The sequence below is a fragment of the Corvus hawaiiensis genome, chromosome 2 (genome assembly GCF_020740725.1).
Source record: "Corvus hawaiiensis isolate bCorHaw1 chromosome 2, bCorHaw1.pri.cur, whole genome shotgun sequence".
Taxonomy (NCBI): Eukaryota; Metazoa; Chordata; class Aves; order Passeriformes; family Corvidae; genus Corvus; species Corvus hawaiiensis.
This window is the reverse complement of record NC_063214.1, coordinates 113278481-113298810: the sequence shown is the minus strand read 5'-3', so window position 1 is coordinate 113298810 and position 20330 is coordinate 113278481. Positions and strand designations below refer to the sequence as shown.

The following is a 20330-nucleotide window of genomic DNA, read 5'->3' as shown; positions in this document are numbered from 1 at the left end:
TAAAACTGTCTTAAAAGATCTGTTGAGATTAGTTCAATATTTCTTTATTGTATCACAGAGTGAGACATCAAATATTTTGACTGCAAGGAAAGGGTGATTCTTTAAAGTCTTACTAAGGGTAACATCTGTGAGCCAACTAAGTTTTTATTTCTTTCATACTGACATCTATTCAGCAAAATTTACAGATTTACAAACTGAACTGGAGACAATTACTTGAAAAAGTTATATAAGATTCATGGTTTATGTCCTTCTGCCTTTCTGGATTGTACCTTGTCTTTTAACTTTTTCAGCTGTCAGTCAGCAGTCTTAAGGTCCCAGCCAAACTGCAGTGCACCTCTGCCTCTTTGTTCCATAGCCCTGCATGCTGGGGACACAGCTGAATGCAGTGCAGCTCCCTTCCAGGCTCTGCAGTCCAGGTTTCCTATCCCTCCTGGAGTCAAAGGTCTTGTACCAAGATAAGATCTCAGTTATTTACCTGTCCTGAAAGTAAGAAGGACTTCTGCATCTGCTAGTTTTATTGTAAGCTGATCTTTCCTGTGTACACCTAATATAACCTTAAATCTTTTGTCAAGTGCCATGCTGAACCTTGAATTCTCTGTCTTTACAGTGCCTTTTCTCTTTTAATTTATTCTCTCTCTCTCTCCATCTGCTGATAGTTTCGTTTGCTAGATTTCCCATGTGAACTGATAATAATAAGGCAATAATACTGTAAAATGCGTAAGAAACAGCATCCAACTTGTCTTACTGTAATAATCTTACACTCTAGCCTCAAATGAAAAGTGTAATCTAAGTGCATACTTGTCTGCAAAAGAAAATGAAAAGTCAGAGATGTCTACCTGAGCCAAGGTTTTACCCTTTGTAATTTTTTCTTAAAAAAATGAGAAAATGTATCTATTACATGACATTTTTAGAAAACAGAAAAAATATATGTGTATTAAAGAAATTCAAATAATTGTTGCGTTTCCATCTTCTTTTATAATGTATTTTGCTGGAGCTGTTATTATGGATTCATTGCTTGAAATTTAGAGTATTTATGAATCTTAGGAAATAGAAGTACATTTCTACCCTTCATGTTTGTTGGAGAAAATTTATGACTTGTTATGGTTTAAGCCTATCTGGTAACTAAGCACCATGCAACTGCTTGCTCACTCCACGCTCCTTCCTCCTCCCAGTGGAACAGGGAAGAGAATCAAAAGGAAAAAATTGTAGGTTGAGATAAAAATATACTAATACTACTACTAATAGTAATAATGCAGATTTGAAAAAAATGCCTGAAAACCATACAGATAAACCCCAAGAAAAACAAGTGATGCACAATACAGTTGCTCACTACCTGCTAACAGATGCCAAACCCCATTCCCCTGGGCTGTGGGTGGGTGGGGTGGGGGAAGTGAGTGAGCAGCTGTGTGGGGCTTAGTTGCAAACTGGGTTTAAAACACAGCAGGCCTTTCTGGTACCCAGTGTGGGGCCATCGTGCCAGGCCCTTGAATCCACACAGTCCAGTAATCCTAGTTATCCCTCTTCTCCACCTGGCTGGGGGCAGGGCCCTCTAACCTTGATCACAAGATAACCAACTTCTTTCTCGTAGAAGTAGATTAGGATTTCTTTCCATAGAGTCAGTAGTATAATCAGCCCTTCCATTCTCCCTGGGAAACTGTCCGCTGGAAACTGGAGCAACAACTTTCCTTAAAGAACTTCCATCTGTGATTGCTTTTCCCTGCCCTTCCCACATCTGGGCCTCTAGGCTTGAGGTATGTCTTCAATCCCACTTCCTCATGTCCTCTACATGGCCCCGCTTAAACCTCAACATTTGTTCTTAATCATCATCTCTTCCTTTGCTTTGCCCTCTTTTCCCAACTCTTCCCTTCCTACTTCCTTTCCCTTTGCTCCACTTTCTTTTAATGAAGAATTGCCTAATTTATTAGGTAATTAGTGCTAATTTATTCCAAAATGTAACTGCTAACAGTTTTATGCTAATCAGAATTTTTTTGAGCTTTAACTCATTGGAGAGCCAATGTTCATGAACAGATGTCTTTATGCCTTCTCTGGACAAGTTATTTTTTTAATTATTTCATGACGTTCTCTGTATTTCTTTAATAATTACTGACTTGCACGTAGCTCTGAATAGAGAGCTTTTCATAGAATACCAGCTTCTCATGTAATACTTCCCACAATATTAACTTCCTCCATAATGTAAGTGATGAATGAGCTGATTAAATAATTTAGTTGTTTGATAAAATTTATTTGTAAAATTTACATAGGGACAGTGAGGTCTATTATAGAGTCTTTGGAATGAGCACAGGAATGACAATGAAAGTAGACAGCAGTGAGATAAGTAGGATAAAGCCTGATGTTTTGAGATACCTTTTTGGTATCCAAACCAAAAAAAAAATTGCAGCTACAGGTATCTATTAACACTTGATTTCAGTCAATTTCCTGATTTTAATTTTTTTAAAATCTATTTCAGCAGCTTTTGTGTTTTTAGGTAATGTTCTTTGGCATAAAATTGTTTCACTTGCTGTCTGAGTTTGGAAAATGTTGGAGATACCATTTCAGCCTACTTAATATTCAGAGCATTCTAGAATATATACATGCAGTTGAGTTATTACATGGAATACTCTTAAGTATTTTTCAATCCCTTACAGCACCTGGGGGGAAACCCTACATCAAATTCCACATTTTCCTCACATGTTAGTTGTACAGTACCCCATAATTCTAAGACTAATTTTAAGGCTTGTGACCATGGTGTAGTGTATGGTAGTTGGTTTTTTTCCATACCAATGTAATTTGTGAATTCCTTTCCTCAGTCATTATTTAAATTGGAGGGTGAATTTGATCCATGATAAAACAGGAATCTTGTTTTCCCTGACATATCAGATTTTTGAGTGGTTTCCTTTTAAAATAAATTACTTGGATTTCCTTCAGGTCCTCTGGTGTTGTATAAAGATCAGCAGTTGCAGCCAACACCCCTGTCAGCTAAACCAAGAAAGCTTGTGTTTTAATCTCTATTTAGCACTAAGTATGTAAAAATAATATATAAAACTGTCATATACTTAAATCCCTAATCTTTCTAGTCATTAAGATTTTAATAAAGTCCTGTCTTAGATTTTACTTTTGTTCTACTTCTAGAAAGGAATTTCTGCTTCTGGTGAAAAGTCACTTTGTGGTTTCCATCCAGTATCTTCAGTCCTTCCTCTGTTTTGCACTCTCTCTTGTCTCCCCCATCTCTTCCATCACTGTGGTTTTGAAGAAGGACAGTTAACCGAGAACAAACAATTCAGCTTGCAGCTTATTTGGGAATTTTTTAAATTCAGGTTTTGGATAAGTTTGTAATATAGGGTGAGTAACAAATCAACAGGCATAACAAATGGTGGAGGAGAGTCTTCTGAACATTTTCATACCTCTTAGGTAAAGGGCAGTGGTTTTAGGTCACAACCCAAAAAAGCTTTTTAAAAAGGTTATTTTCAGCAAGAATGTATAACAAATGAGTAGACATTTGTTTGGCAAGCCATTGACTAGCCATGTTTGGTTTTTTATAGTTTTCAAAGGTTCGAGTTAACAGGCACTTTCCAATGACACGATAAATTTACCTGATGCAACTTTGAGCCCTTTGTATCTCAAGACTTACTGCAGTGCCAATCCAGTGAAGACATTCAATCTGTTTGAGGAAGAAGACATAATTACCCCATTGCCAGAAAAACAGCACCCTTCTTCTGGTTTACAATGATATATGTAGGGTGCCTTAGTGTATTTTTAGTTGTGATTAATGGAAGGTATACTTCCAAGACCCTAAAAAAATCAATGGAACTTTTGGTTTAAGGTTTACTTGTAATACGTTTGTAATTAATATGTCCTGCTGTGGATGCTACTGTGCTGTGTCTTTGTTTTCTTTCTAAAAGCTTTACAAAATAAAAAACCAAACAAAACAACATATTATTTGTTAAGCAGAATTCTTGACTGCCTAGATTGGTTGGAACATAAACATTATGAATAGCTTAAATGCTGCAAAACAGAGGAAAGACAGAGGCACAGGTAGTTATGAAGGCTAGTTCTATTTTTCCTGTAGGATACAAACCAGTATAATTATATTCCATTGTCAAAGTGTCATTGTGCTCATATTCTCAGAGGGATTCAGTAGCATTATGGGCACAGCTCTTTCATAGTGTTACAGAAGGGCCTATTGATCACTCCAACTTTCTAAAGAATGTGAAAAAGCTCCCTTAAAGTGCATAGATCTTGTGTTTCCCCTCCGCAAAAATGACTTTTGTTCTGCAAGATTAGGGAACAAAATAAGGTCTCTGATTTAGTTGCATGTTTTAATTTTAAATTTGTCCTACAACTGCAGGAATTCTGTACAAGACTTGACTCACATAATGGCACATGATTTTTCATACCATAGTTTAAAACATTTTTCTAAAACTATTTCTCGTACATGTGAGGCAGGAAATAGAGTTGCTGGGTATTATTACTTAAACAGATAATTCAAGGTGTTGAGCAGCATGAGTAAATCATATGTGAAGCTGTTCAGTACTGGTTTTCAGATATTTTAGTTAATAAAGTGGCATCATGTGTGTTAAATAAAAATTAGCTTAGTTGGATTGAGTTGTGCACGGTAGGAAAACTGTCTAGAAAACAGTGATTCCTACTGCTGTAGAAATTTTGTGACATTGTGGATTTGTTTGTTCCGTGAAACAGAAACAAGACCATACCAAAAAATGAAGGCATTGAAAGGAACTTTTGCTCAGAAGAGCAGTCAGAGAGAAAGGTCATGGCAGAGTAGCTAATAGCACTGAAGTCTGTGCAGTACTCATTAATATGTATCGATGTGGAAAAATTAGTTTAGCACTGGATACTTTCCCTAATTCTGTCCTCTGTTTAAGTAACCTCCCAAAGGAATTGGTACTTTCTAACAAGGTATGTCTTTCATGAAATTCCCAGCTAGCTCTAATGAGTGTTGCAGTGAGTACCAGAACAGCATTGCTGATAGGAAAACAAATGTTTTCTGTATGATATGGATTCCCAATTTTACATTGCTCTGTGGTAAATGTGGAAGAGGTGCAATGTAGGTCAGCATAGAGTCAATTCTAGAAAGTTAAAATACAGATACTTCCTCTCAATCAAAGCATCTGTCAAACTTCAAAAATTAGAAAAAATGTGGATATGTGAAACTATTTTGCACTGCACAAAATAATCACTGCTTTTTATTGTGGTTCTCAACAGCTCTCATACAAAAAAATCTAAAAAATCATAGGTGCACATAAAACTTGCTCAGTGACTAGACTATAAAAAATTATATGTTTATATTTTTAATATTGCATGCATTAGTCAAAGTATGAGATCAGAAACTTGGTTTGAATTTTAGAAAGAGTGAATCTTTTTAACACTGTCACATGGGGGAAAATCCCAAGTATTTCCTTTCAGCTTTCACTGATGCTGAGTACAAAATATGAGTTGTCTGTCAGCCACTTACAGAAGTGAGGCCACGTTCCAGTACAATTCCATGCCCTATTAACATAGATATGAGATCCTGACTAGAATAAGTCTGACTCATCTCTCTCTGTGTACTTCCAAGTTTCTTTCTGACACATGGAGCACCTACTAGGCACTTAACTTTTATATGACTTCCTGTGTGTTTGGGGTTTTTTTTGGTTTGTTTGTTTCCTTGGGATTTTTTTCCAAATTATTTTTCCTATTTTTTTTCCTTTCTGATTTGCACCTTAATTGCTAAGTCTTCTTTGTTTTCTAGATATATTAGTGTTTCGTTCTGGCTTATTTGTTTGAAATAATGGCATGTACTTGAAGTAAGCATCAATCTCTCTTAAGCAGCAAGACCCTGTTTAAGAGATGTATGTGAAAGAATTTTGTGAGTTTAAATGTATTTTCATCTTTTACTTTTACTTGTGTTATACATTTCATATTTATTCTGACACTGGCTTCTTACAGTTTTCTGGTCTTTTTTTAATTATTATTTTTGGCATTGGAACTAACCAGAGCCATTGTTTCATTTCAGTTTGGAAGACGTTACATTGAAGACCTTTTTAATGATTTTCGAGATGGACGAAGACTTCTGGAGCTCCTGGAATGCCTTACAGGCCAAAAACTTGTATGTGTTTTTTAACTCATTTACTGTGTATTGAAGTCTTAATGTTGTGATAATTGTAGTAGGTGATATTCACTGACTTCTGCCACTGATGAGGACCTGTGGAAACTATTTTTAGGAGTCTAAATAGTTTTCAGTTTCATTTGAAATTGAGGAAACATTGTGACTGAGAGTTGTATTAGACATTAACACTTTGCTAGGCATATACTTGAAATGAAAATATTCTACCTTGTTTTATACACTTATTAATTGTGGCACAGAGAAACAAAACTGAGGCAGAGTTCACTTAGATATCTAGATTTTAGCTGGAATAGAATTTAATGTGTAGAATTAGAATTTTTTTCTATTGTTATGCATATGGTGAATCTATTGGAATTGTACTTGTCTGAAAAGAGAGAACTGCTTGCTTTTATTGACCTGGAAATTCTAAAGTGACACAGTCATACACACTTTTTAATGTCTTCTCTTGTGTTCCTGGTTGGGCTTTGTAAATTTGGCATCTTTCCCTGAAACTTTCTCATTAGAAGGCTGGGAGATTGAGAATCAAAATCCAGAGACAATATACTTGTACATAAATATTAAACAAACTGATGCTTATCTGTTTAGTTGCCATAGCAATGTTCCTAAATTGTGCCATGCAGAAGGCAACTAATCATGATAAAAAGAATCTGGAATTATCTAATTTTATATGCATTTCAATGATTCCTTCCCTGAAAAATGTCAAGGTAACAAATTACTTTCTAACTGTGGATCCAGTTTGTTTCACAATTGACTTTATTTCATGTTGAGAAGCTGCATAAACCCAATGTATGCTAATATGTCAACAGAAAACTACAGACATAATATAAGATTTGTGTTACATATAGTGTACTCAAGATTCTGATTTTGGACAGTCAAGTTTGGTTTTCTTCCTTTGTAGGCAAAAGAAAAGGGCTCCACAAGAGTTCATGCTCTGAACAATGTCAACAAAGCAATCCACATTTTGCAGAGAAATAATGTAAGTATTCAGCCCGACATGCTCAGAACAGCCTGTAGACAGCACACAAAATGCTTATTAGGTGTTGAATCAAACACCTTTGCTCTATAGTGTAAAAGTACTGGAGTCAAAGCAGTTTTTATTACTGTGACTTGGATATGTTGTCATTCAGCAGTGGGATAAAATGTGTTTTAAGGAGTTTAAAATCCTCTTCCAGCAAATTTTGGATAATACATCTATAACAGATGCTTTCTGAAGACAGATCAACCTGCACGATTTTATTCTGATGAATGGTATTTAAAATAAATTTTCAAAAGTTAAATAGAAGAAGTCATCCATAGCTGGTTACAAGATACTGCCTATCAAAATACTTACTCAAAATCTCTAAAAATTATGAAGTCTGAAAACCTGAGGCTTTTCCTACAATAATTTTTTTTTTGTTAAGTTTCAAAGGCATCTGTCCCTCATGATTCAAAACATTAATCATATCAATATCACTTTCAATTCTACTTTGTAAAGATTGATTTTTCAAGCCAGTATTCTGTGCATCATTCTCATATTATCTTCCTTATGCAGGCATTCTGACAGACCCATAATTTTAGCAGACATTTCCTCTGGCCAACTAATTTTATCATAACTCTCCTCAAGAGAGTTAAATTCAAATAAACTATAACACTTGCTTAAACTTAACAGTAAGAGGTGTCAGAACAAAGATAATGTATTCTATGCTATATATTATATTGGATTTCTTGATAGCTGCAGGAGGTCACTAATGCTTGAGTTCAAGCGCTGAATAAAGTTATTGGTTTTATAAATCTAAGGTAATCCATCTAAAGATTTGTACATAAATGAAAGTGACCTTATAAGACTGACGTAAAGACCTCCAGCTTGATTTTTCTTTTTATTTAATGGAATTTAATGTAAAATAGAGACGAAAAAGCTTTTAATTGTTGAAAATCTGCAGCATTTGACATTATTGGAGAAAAAAAATAATCAATACATTATTTCACATTACACAAGAAGATTTTGATTGCATACCTGGTTACAAATGATCACAGAAAATGTTTTTTGAAGTATTTAATACCTATCAGCTAAATCCAGTGGTGTGCTTTTCCATTCAGTTTCCAGAACACAATAATAGTCCCTTTCAAATCTGGGAAGAAAACAGAGAGTATTGCAATTTTAGATGATAGAAGAAAAAACATTGTTTTAGAATGTGAAGTGGTCATCCAGTGGCCATCATACTCATGTAATGAAAACCTTGTAAACTGTATAAAAATTAGGATAGTATATGTAAAGATATGCTGTATCTTGTCAATATGAAGTAGAAAGACCTGCCTCTGAAACAGTTTCCTTAACCTTCAATAATTTGATGAGTGATTTCTGTGGGACTTCAGGAATGCAAAATCAATGGTTCTAAAGTGAACTAAAGCCTGTTAGTAGTCTAGATTTTTCTGCTGGTGTGTTCCATTTTTGCTGTGAGGTTCTGTAGTCATCTGGGTGGTAACATTGAAAAATGCTGCTGCTTCCAGTCAGTCTGTTTCACAGGTTTTTCTGTTCCCATATAAAAGTGAGAGTGTTGAGGGGGGAGCATGGGGGACATGAGGGGTGGGAGATTGTCTCAAATCATGTTTAGACCTCCCTGTGGCAAACTGGGCAATGTTCTTCTGCTTCAGTAAAACAGATGTGGTTCCTGTGTATTCAGGCTTCCACTTGCAAAAATGGATGGAGGATTTACCTGTAGAATATGCAGGCAATGCTCATATAAACTTTGTAGGGTGTCCCTTCCTGCATGGAACTCCATTTAAAATTTAGTATATAAAGGCTAAGTTCCATTTGGGAAATGTTCCAGGACATTGTTGGTTAGAATAAATTGCCAGTCTCATATACTTTTAGTACAAAATGTGGAATTCTTAAAGAGAGGAGCTCTTTGAGAGTTTTAAAGTTCTTGATAAAATATTTAATTTCTGGTTTGTAAAAATGACCTATGCATAGATGCATTGAAAAAAAAAAAAAAAAACAAAACGAAAATATAGCAGCCTGTTTTGAGCATGTAAAACTTCAGTCAGTTTGCAGATGTGACTTCAAATAACTTCAGAAGTGCAGTAGAGATGTGCAGAATGTAGTTTGTAGTTTGTGAAGGAATAGGGTACTTTGCCATAAAAACCCATCAGTTCCACCATGAAAACTTGCATCTATGAAACAGCGATGATGCCAATTTTAGAGTCATAGTTCTATCCAAATATGCAGGACAGCTTACAGTCTTGCATTCATAACCCTGAGTTTGGCTTCCTTATTCAGATAGCACAAATAATGGCGGGGGGGTGGGGGGGGTGATGTGTCATTTCACATGTGGAGGAAAGAATATTCCAGGGTGGTGAATACTGATGCATAATGAAATTGCAAATTCATGAGATAATTATGGAAAACAACATTACTGGGTGAACAATTGTGGAAAAGACTTGCTTGGATCACAATCACTGCTTTATCTGTATGCCAGAACACATCCTGTGTATTTCTTTATACATTTTAGATTTTAATTAAGGAAAAATCAATTCTGTTTTAATCTAAATATGTAATGCCTTGGGTTTGTAGGTTCTTACAGTGTCTAGAGGTGTGTGTGTTACTTCCAGAAAATTATATTATGTAAGGTAGTATAAAGCAGAGTGCAGGAGTTTTTCTGTCTGTGTGATTTGTAATTGTAGAAGCTTAATTTAAAAGGTATTTGAGTTAATACAACTATTACTTTAAATTTTATGTTTCACAACATGCTATAACTGGAATAATTGGGACTCCAGATCACTGCTGGATTTTTTCCAGAACATTAATTGTGCCATTTATAAAATGTGAGTTTTAAGTTTATGGAACAACAGAAAGCAAATGGGAGATTTACCTTAGCCTATGCCTTCTCCCTCCAATCTCTTATGCTTGTTATTAATCTTTTACAATTATTTTTTGTTCCTGTGATAGGTTGATTTGGTAAATATAGGGAGCTCAGACATTGTGGATGGAAATCATAAGCTGACCCTTGGTTTGATCTGGAATATAATCCTCCACTGGCAGGTGAGTGGCACTGCTCCTTACTTTCCATGAAATACCTTTATTCCACTGATCTTTTCCCCATTATTATCCAGCAACAACCTAGAAAGTAAACATAGGCATTCCAATGTGGTAAATCAGAAAGTGTTATGGCAGTCTGCATACATATTATCAAGAATATTGAAAATATTAAGCAGATAAAATAGTCTTTACAGGATTAGCAGAAACTTTTTTGACTGTAATATCAGAGTCAGATATTGTAAGATGATTATATGTAACAATTATCCTAACAAAAATGGATAGACAAAGCCAATGTGGATACATAGATCTCATAGTCACTTTTCTTTTTAGTATCTTAGAAAGAGTGACTTTTAGATTTTAATGAAATAATCACATCTGTTGCTTTTTGCTGCTGACCCATCCTGCCAAGAATTATTTTTAGAACACTAAAAAGCTGCTAGACTGACTATTTATTGAAACAGATGTGGCTCATTTAGCTTCCTTTCTCTTTAGAGAGAAAGGGGGGTTTGTGGTATGGATCTCATAAAAACCAGCATGGTAGATGAGGACACAACTAAACAAATTCTGAGATAGCAGTAAAATCAAAATTCAAAAAGATCTAGCATCTAGATGCTCTGAATCCATGTGTTTGTATGAATCTCGGCTAGGAGTCTGTCCATTAGTGTTGACCGTGTTCCTCAAGCAATAATCCACAAGTTTTTCATAGAATAACAAGAAAAGGTGGTAGGAAACAAAGCTTAAAAGTCTTTAAAAACTAAACAGTCCTACCAAAAATCAGATATGTATCATTCATCCAAAGAGGGAATATTTTTATTCTAAGTTTACAGGACAACAGCAACAGAGAAAAGCTGCAAATCGTTAACTCACTTCTTCCTTTGCCTCCTGTTTCAATATTCCTAGTCCAATTGCATAAAATTTTTCCTAATTACTTATTAAGAGCAGATGGAATATGATACCTAGATATGCAACTTTTACCAATAATCCTTGAATCACTGTGTTTTAACTTGTATAAATTATGGACTGAGATGAGTATTCGTGTTCAAATTAATATTTTGTTTTCTTCATATTTTATCCTGAAGCAAAGTGTTAAAGGTGTGCTTTAGTACTAGCTGGTACTTATTGATTTCTTTTCAGTTGTTCCCACCATTCCTCTTAACATGCACTTGCACAGACACATGGAAGACAGAGGTTCTGGTGCAGCCTGATGAGATTTTTGACAGCAGACATGTCAAAAACAAAAACCCCTTTGTTTTCAGTGCAAAAGTGATTTGTTTCAAGCTTCATCTTAAGCCTAGTGATAACTGTGATGGCAGCTGCAATGGTACCCATGGCTTCAGCTTGAATTACCCATGGATGAAAAGTCCAAGGATCATATTTACAAAGCAGTGTTTTATAGTGTGACTCTGTCAGCATAGTCATAATGATTCAGTCCATGTTTAGTCTATACTTGGAGTTCTGTGATGCCTTAAAGATCTAGAAATGAAACAACACCCTTTGGAGACAATATTCGTGTAGGAGGTAATATAAAAGCTGGTCTTTAACTGGAGACCTCCAGGGGCAAGTATGGAAAAATGCCCATCCCACAAAGGGTGAATACAGTTTTATAAGTTTAGCAAATTAGCATAATTGGCAGGAATTCCCAATTAGAAGGACAAGTAACAAAGTAATTCCCCCCCTTGGTTCCACCCTTTTCCAGAGCCCTATGTCCCCCTCTGCCTTTAGGTACTAGCTAAACTTTGTTTATGGGAAAACAAATGTTTATGTCTAAAGATGTTGTTTTAACCTTGGTTCCCAGAGGATTTAATCTTGATCCCCAGACTGGGGCCTTTGGGAATGTATTTTGTCTTTCTGTCTAACAGAGAAGGTGAAATGCTAGCTATGAATCTATGTAGTTATACAATAATAGGCTACAGAGGTACAAATATGTAAGAATATATAGAAGTAAAAAGGCAAAAATCAGTTTGGCATCACTGTGTTTCAGTTTGTTCTAGTTGTGAACTACTGAAAGTGATCTGCATCTTCTGGCCTTCTCTTTTTATTCAAATTTTTGTAAATAAGATTCTAATTTGGCTAGAGTTCAATTTTAGGTTTTTTTCTAAAGAGTAGCTAAAACCTGATTGGCAGCAAGAAGCCATTATTAAATAATAATCCTGTTGCTGTTGCTTAATGATGAATATTTTTTTTAAAAAATAATGTAATAACAGATTTATATTTGGGCTTTTCTCCTTAAAAAAAGGAAGAGAAGCCACACTCGGGAGCCATTCATTTGCTGCCTATTTTCCTCAAAGTATTGGAAGCGTTCAAAGTAAATTTGCTTATTTACAGCTCTGTGGAGAAAGTCTTTGTTATTTCCCAGATTTTCTTTCAAGTTTTGAAGTTAATTGCATGATCTAGAATATGTTTGTGATTGTTCTGCCCTGTTTATAGGCAGGTACAATCTTACATACTGACAGAACTGATGATGAAACATGGCTCTAAATTTCTTAAGAAATTCTTCTTCCTGTTGGTTCCAGTTTGCCTATCACAGACTGTCCCTGGCAAGAAGCAGCTGGAAACATGATAAGTTGTTCATACAGTGTCAGGGCCACCAAACTTCTCTTCCAGTTGCCTACAGCTGGGTAAAATACCGAGACTACTATATTTATTTGTAGTCTGTGAAAAGGCCTGAAAACAAATAAATAGGACTACACAGGGTGCTTGATTTAGTGCATGCTTGTGTTGTTTGTGTTTGTTGCTGCCATCCTGCTTTTGCAGACCCTGAGAAGAGTCACTTAGAGGAATTTTATCTGTCTACATCTAAAACAAAAAACAACAACAAGAAGAAAATATATGAGATTATTGTTTGTGTGGACACTTGTGTTGTTGTAGGTGAACAGGCAAGAAGCTTTTCCAATTTCACATCCTGCAGCCAGGACCACATAGAGACACACCTGTATTTATATATTACAACATGATGGTCTCTTACAAAAATGTTAATCTCTTTGTGTAAAAATAATAGAAAAAAAAGAGATGGTAGAAGAAAGGTGCATGAAAGGAATAATGTCAGTACCAATCCAAATGGATATCAGCAGTAGAGGTGGTAGAGACACTGCAGCAGACAGGATTTGACACATTGTTGCCACTCTCATCTCTGTGCAGTGGAAATATCATGGCTTTCTGTATCCCCTGAGATGATTGTGTCCTTTCTTATCTAGCCTGTTTTTTCAGATTATTGTTAAAAGTTTTCCCGAAACTGAACCATCATACTGAGTTGAGCACCTGCTGCCAAAGCTCTTTATGGTACTAAATCCATCAGACTCTTATTTCCTTGAAGCTGCTGCCCTCTTTCTCTCAGCTCTGTGATCCCAGCCTCACTGCAGCGTTAACATTTAAGTAAAAACAGAGCAAAACTGTTAATTTCTGAACTGCTATATTTTACAAACTCTCTTAAGAGTTTTCTCTTAACATTCTGTAAGGCAGTGTATAAATTGTTTTGTTATGTTTTTAAGAGTGAACTTATTTTCATGTGAAGCCTGAAAGAAACCCTGTAGCAAAAATTTTTGGCCCAAATCTTGACTCTCTCTGGGAAAAATCACAAAAGAATGCATATATACAAAAAGAAAATATTTCAGAGGGGAGCATTTCAACAGCCTGTCAGCCTCATTTGGAGACTAATTAAAAACATAAGGGTTATTGTGCACATCAGTATTTTAATACAAACTACCATTTCACTTAATTTTGATTTTCAGTTATAGAAATGAAACGCTTCTGTCAATCCACCTTGAATCAATGAACAAAGAATATCCTTTACTTTGATAGGTGTCTTGAATATCTATGAAAATGTCCTTAAAAGTGTTCTTTCAAATGTACTTGGAAAGAGTTTAATGGTTCTAGCTATAAAAATGTAATCTATGCAGTCAGAATACCTTAAATATAGCAAGTAAAAAATGTTAAGTTATTCTGTCAGGGAGATGTAAGGTTCCTCTTTTATTAAGAAAAACGAAAAGTTCTTGCTTTGAGAATGGTTTTCATTTTAGATTATCTTCTTCCCTCCCTCTATTCTAGGGTCTGGCATCCTGAAGCCTAGTGCCAATCTTACAAAATGTTACATGCCTGAGTGTTGGTTTTAGGTGAAAGAGATGTAGTTTGAGCCTGAGATCATGCTGTGTTCCTTGTCATCTTACACACACAGCAACACGTGCCCAGATTCCAGGACATGGTCATGCAGTGGGAAGATCAAAGGTTCGCTGCTGTGAACTAGGGCTGGCTGTGCTACTTTTGGCCACTTTCTTCATGTGGTGACAAGAATAGCAGTGCTCCCATTCTGTCCACAGATCTCCTTTTGGCAGCCTGGCATTTCAGAAACCATCTTGGTGATGTCTGTATTGTCCTTTCCCTCTCTTCTATCAAAATTTAATCTTTTCTTATTGCCATATATGTGTCCATTCCCCAGGAAGAGCAAGTATATCTGTTCTGTGGAAGTCAGAGTTTCCTGCACCCGAAAGCTTTGTGTCCTGCCAGGATAAACTGCATTAGAAAGAAGAGGTAACAAAGAATTGAGTATCAGAGGTCAACTCATCACCTGACAGCATGAGGCAGAGACACTTTGAAATAGCTGTAGTTTTTGAGCCTGGATGCAAAGGGAGTTTGTCTACCTAAAAGCTCTTCAGGCTGACATGAACACATCTCTGTGTGCCACTTTCCCAGCAGTACATCTTAACCAAGCAGCCTTCAAAAAGCTTCTGTCTCACCAAATGTCAGCCAGCACTTCTGTGCTCAGGCACAGACCTTTCTTCAGGACCCAGGCATCCTGCAGACAGCGTGGTGCTGTGCCTGCAGTGGTGTGGCATGGTGCTGCCAAGGTTCCAGGTGGGGTGGGATGACAATGCCCCTCAGAACACTCAGGAGGACAAGGTGGCTCCAGTTGTAGAAGTGGAGTTATCCACCAATTCTCATTGAAGAGGAAGTGGCCTCAGCATCCAGGATGAATTTTTTTTTTTTTTTTTTTTTACTCTGTTATTTTAAATATCTGACTTTCCCTAGGAGGTAGCAAAAAAAAAATCATAAATTTAACAGTCTTCACTGTTGCAAAGAAATGCAGGAAAAAGAGAGTAAAACTTTATCTATTGTAAGCATATTTAATTCAACAAGGTGAGATTGAAACTGTTTTGTATTCATTTACTGAAAAGCAAAAATAAATGCTGGGTTTGGATTCATCTCTTTAGATCTAAAGGAAAACGATGGTCTGGATTCTTCTGAATAATTGTCTTCCTGATGGCCCATTTTTTTTCTAATTTTGTCTAATCTTCTCTGTTCATAGACATAGCTCCTTTCTCTTTGATATCAGCTCAAACACATAATCATTTCTGTATGTTATAAACCTTTATATTTCTAAATATGGTGTTCCTGCATTCATTCAGCTATCCTTTAATGCAAATGTGTGTTGCATTTTTATAAAGTTACAGTTTGCTTATAATATTCAGGAAAATCTTCATTTGTAAATATAAGCATGTGATAAAACCCAAAATGAACAATGAAACCTTAGCTTGGACAGGTCTTTTTAACTATAACTTCAGTATTTTCTAGTCTTTCATATTGTTTGTTTGGTGCAATAGATGCTAATTCCAAAAATTTTCTTTTTAGCATCCAGATTAATGAAAACACCAGGATTTTATATTTTTATAGTAGTGAAGGGGTCTTTTGCCTGGGAATACAGAGACCAAATCTCAGCTTCTTGCTACATTATGTATATCTACTTCGGCACCTCTCAATAATGAAGACAATAAGAATATTGACAAGAAACACCCACTCAGACATATAAAGAAAAAAATAAAGACTGTATTTCCTAATTTTCTTACACTTTATTTTCTGTCTCCTGACAGAAGTAGAGGCAACTATAAAAAGTTTCTGTTCTTATCTGACAGAATTTATATTGATTTTCATTTGTACAAATTACAATCTAAGACTAAAGTCAGGAACATATCCCATGAAATCTAGTGAGGATAAATTTCTCCTCCCATCTTAGAAACTCATAACATGTAAAGTAAAGTTTATACCTGTTTGGGTTTGAGACAAATTAGGAGGAAACATCCTGAGATTAACGTGTCCTCTAATGGAAGGCCAATTTCGGCAGCCCCTCCCCCACAAGTACCGAAGGAATTTCTTGGAGGAAAGTGAAAAAAACCTCTGTTTATTCAACAAGCAAGGTGCACACAGGCACAAAGGAGAAAAAAAAAGGAAAAATGTTAGATAATAAACCTTCTCGTTGTGGAGAAAGAAGGTGGACTTTTAGAGTCTTGCTTGGCTTCTCCTGAGGTCCTCCAGAGCGAGGGTGCGGTGCCCCAGAGCCTCCCATCTGGCCGCGGCGTGGGGCTCCTGGCGAGGTTCTGGTGTTTCGGACTGGAACAAAGCTGAACAGCTCCAGAAGAAGAAGAAGAAGCCACAGTCCCAGGAAAAAGTTCTTGCCTCAGCTACCAGGCTGGCTAAAAGCAGGAAGGTGCTCCCTTGCCTCTGCAGCAGTGAGAACACGGGGAAGTGTGCGTGAGTCCTTGAACACAAACTGTGCTGAAGAATTCACCCAGCTTCTCTCCCCCCTCTCCTGGATCCAGCTTAAAGCTGTGGAACCCATTTCTGGGCATAAAGCAGACAATAGGGAAGTACAATATTATCATAAAATCACCCCAGGACAATACATAAGTCACAAAAGGAAAATTAAAGGCACTGATACTCTTTGGGCATCTGAGATGCAAACCCAAGATATTATTTCAGAAATTCATATCTTCACAGAAGCAAAATGATTGAATTAATTACTGTGAAACTAGTGAGCAACTTACCATACCCAACAGTAAAAGGTTATTTCTGTTTTTTCTACAATATCATGGTAATTAATTTTTGTTGTTGTTGTTGACTGTTCTTTCAGATTACAGCTTCTGCATATTATCTTACAATTTTTACAGTTTTAAAGTGGTCCACCCTTTATCATAAAGTAGCACCTGCCCTCAATGTTATTCTTTGACTGACTGATACTGGCTGCAATTCACGGGGAAAATGATAATGGAATGCAATATTCCCTAAGTGAATAAGAAGCAATAAGCAACTTTATAGTTAAATTATAGCTTAGGGAATATTTTAAAAGAACTGTTATTCTAAAAGATATATGGAGAAAGCAATGATTTAAAAGGTGTTACTGTACAGGTAAATAATTCTTAATAGAAGTTTTATGTGATCCTTCACTAGTAAAGAAATTGATTGGAAATAAAAAAATCTACTGCATTATGTCAAAATTATAAATATTATAAAAGCCTTTAGGTTTTTTGTAAAATAATAACTGTAGATTGGTAAACTCTTGCTAGTGAAAAAGGCATATTAACTTCATTAAACCAATAAAATTGAAACATATACAATACTCTTTTAATGCATGCAATGAAATTGACTTTTCATCCATTTTGCATGTATGCAAATATAGTTTGCACCTTTAAGTCAGAAACATTATCTACTGTGTACTGAGCACATTTATTTTGCCTCAGTACTATTTCAACTCCGTCAATGAGAGAAGAGTGCTTTTCATTATTTTATCAACTTTTGCTGTAATGTATCATACTAACTAAGGATATATTTCCAGATCAAAGAAAACCACAAGGAGAAATAATTTGAATGAACTCGCTTCCCACAAGTGAGCTAACAGATGTGTCTTCTCTGTCCCTGCTTCACCTGGGGCACAGGGAGGAATGCATTCAGTGCATGTCAATAGCTGTCTTTAAGCATTCAGAATTGATTGCTGTCATTACATTGTGAAAACAAATGTGTTCTTTAATTACTTAGGAGTTTTTAAGGTTGTAATCTAGGCAACTGAAGGTTTTTCATGTCAAAAAAAGAAATAGTCAGCTTTTAATAAGTTCAATCATCGATCAAATTCTGTCTTTTATTGCAGGTCAAAGATGTAATGAAAAACATCATGGCTGGACTGCAGCAGACAAACAGTGAGATGATTCTGCTGAGCTGGGTCCGTCAATCGACTCGCAATTATCCACAGGTCAACGTTACCAATTTCACCACTAGCTGGTCTGATGGATTGGCTTTCAACGCACTCCTCCACAGCCACAGGTAGGAAAAGTAGCTTTTCACTGTTTCAGTAAACTTGTGACAGATGGCTGTAACAGGGCTTGAGGATGGTGTATCTTTTATGCACAGGGTTTAGCTTCTTCGTCTATGGGTGCTTCAGCATTCTTTTAAATGACTGACTGTTTGCTTTGACCTGGGTGCTGCGTTTTGCATCATACTAAATCCTCTCATGGAGGGAGAGCTTTTCACAGCACAACCAAATATACAGAGCTCAGATCCTTTTTTGGAATTTCAGTGTGTATACCAAGTAGATAGTCTCAAGGAGTATAGGCTTGCAAGCTTTTGAGAAGAGCAAGGAGCAGATCCAAAACTAAGCCTGTGAGGTTGTCCTAGGGGGAGAAGGAGATTTTCCTGTGTTAGACTTAGAGGGGGCAAATGTGGTGTTTGTTGAAAGCCTCTCTCAGCTGCTGAATTGAAAGTATGGATTTGCCTCACAAGGACACAGCCTTTGTTTTCAAAATCTTTCATGTTATTCCACCAGCTGATTTGAGTTCTTAGCCTCTCTCAGAAGTTGCCTTCTTCTAGTCTATGCTGTATAAAACTCTACCTCTAGAGATTCGGAGTTCTTTGGGGATTCTGTGTACGTGGCTTAAGGAAGATGTGCTAGTCAGTCTACCTAAAAGGCCCAGTTCTTGCCACTGCTGCTTTTAAAGAGGTGTTGCTTTTTCCAATGTGATAAGCCTCCCAACCTCTCTTCTCCTACTACTATACTTCTCTCTTAAAGGGGACTATCCTGCAAGATGGCTGACTGCTCATATTATTAGGGAGTTGAACTTTCTAGCTGTGTAGTGGTTTAAACACCATTCAGAAATCAAACTCTACATAAGCCACTCCCTTCCCTCTTCTTCCTCTGGCAAGGGAAGAACAAAAGCAGAGATTTTGGTTTGGGATCACAATTTATTGAAAGGAAGTAGTAAGGGAATAAGAAATGCACAGCAACAACAGCAATATTAACAACAAAAGTATACAGAAAGAGCAGGTGTTTTTTCTCACAAAAAGATGATTACCCCTCGACTTAGTTCCATGTGGCAGCCAGGACAAGAAGATGATGGATGCTCCCTACAGGTGATGTCCATGCAGTTTTCCCAGACAAAGACAAGATGGTGACTGTTCCCACATGCTGCTCCTTGTGGCAGCTGGGAGCAAAGGCGAGATCGTGAGGGGGGATCTCAAATCCCAAGACAATGGGAAACACTGACAAACAACCCCGCTGTGTGGGGATCATCGTAGAACAGGTTTCAAGCCTGCCAACCATGTTCCATCCAGGGAGAGGCAACTGTATTTTTCCCTAAAATTTCCATACCATTGTAAGCTCTGTTAGAATGTGAATATAACTTCTCAGTTTCCTCTGATTTTACCCCCAGTCATCTTTCCACAACATCTTTCCACCTAGAGACAATATCAGACTGCCTGTTTCCTCATTAGAGTATCTGATACTCAGATATTCAGATGGCGTGCTCTGCAGGACCATGGAATATCTGATGTCTGAAATCAGTAATCAGAAGTTCCTCTTTGTCCTTCTCTGTGGGAATAGCTTCAGAAGTCTGAAAAGAGGAACTTATTCAGGATCAGTTCCTGGCTGGGGTGTGCAGTTGCCAGTAAACCACACTGGGATTGTCTAGACAAATCTCTGTGTTGTGTGTCAGACTTTATGCACTGCTGTGTTCAGTTCAGTGCAAAGTGCACCAGAAGAACATTCATTTCCTGCTTACTGGAATTTATGCGCTTTATTCAGGTTTTGTAATTCAGGGCTGAAAAACTTAAGCCTGCTTTTACTCTTCTTCTGTCTGCTGCCATAAATCTTGCATAGCTTTCTGCACAGTGAGCCTATTTTCAATAGAAGTGAAGAATTGCTCCACAGAAGTCTTGTCTCTTGCCCAGTACTTACTGCACTTATCTGGGAAATGGCAAGTGCTCAGTCAGATTCCCGGAGGCAAGTCTCCAAGACACTCCAGTCACCTTCTGGACTTCAGTCACTAAGTTCCTCTGCAAAAGTTTCATTTTGTCATTTCCTCCAAAGCCCTGATGCAGTCATTTTTAAGATGAACCAATGATGTAGGATTTTTTTTGACTTTGCACTTCATGTTCAGTTTG

At 36.7% G+C, this 20330-nt stretch overlaps 1 protein-coding gene across 11 annotated transcripts in view; it reads left to right on the top strand.

The window, feature by feature from the left end:
• The window catches only part of DMD (dystrophin), a 1090817-nt gene that overhangs the window by 261442 nt on the left and 809045 nt on the right, over positions 1-20330 (top strand). For all 11 annotated transcript variants that reach the window (XM_048288642.1, XM_048288670.1, XM_048288700.1 and 8 more), the window contains exons 3-6: positions 6011-6103; positions 7020-7097; positions 10047-10139; positions 18046-18218. In XM_048288642.1, coding sequence (XP_048144599.1) covers positions 6011-6103; positions 7020-7097; positions 10047-10139; positions 18046-18218 — 437 coding nt within the window. The remainder of the gene's footprint in view (positions 1-6010; positions 6104-7019; positions 7098-10046; positions 10140-18045; positions 18219-20330) is intronic.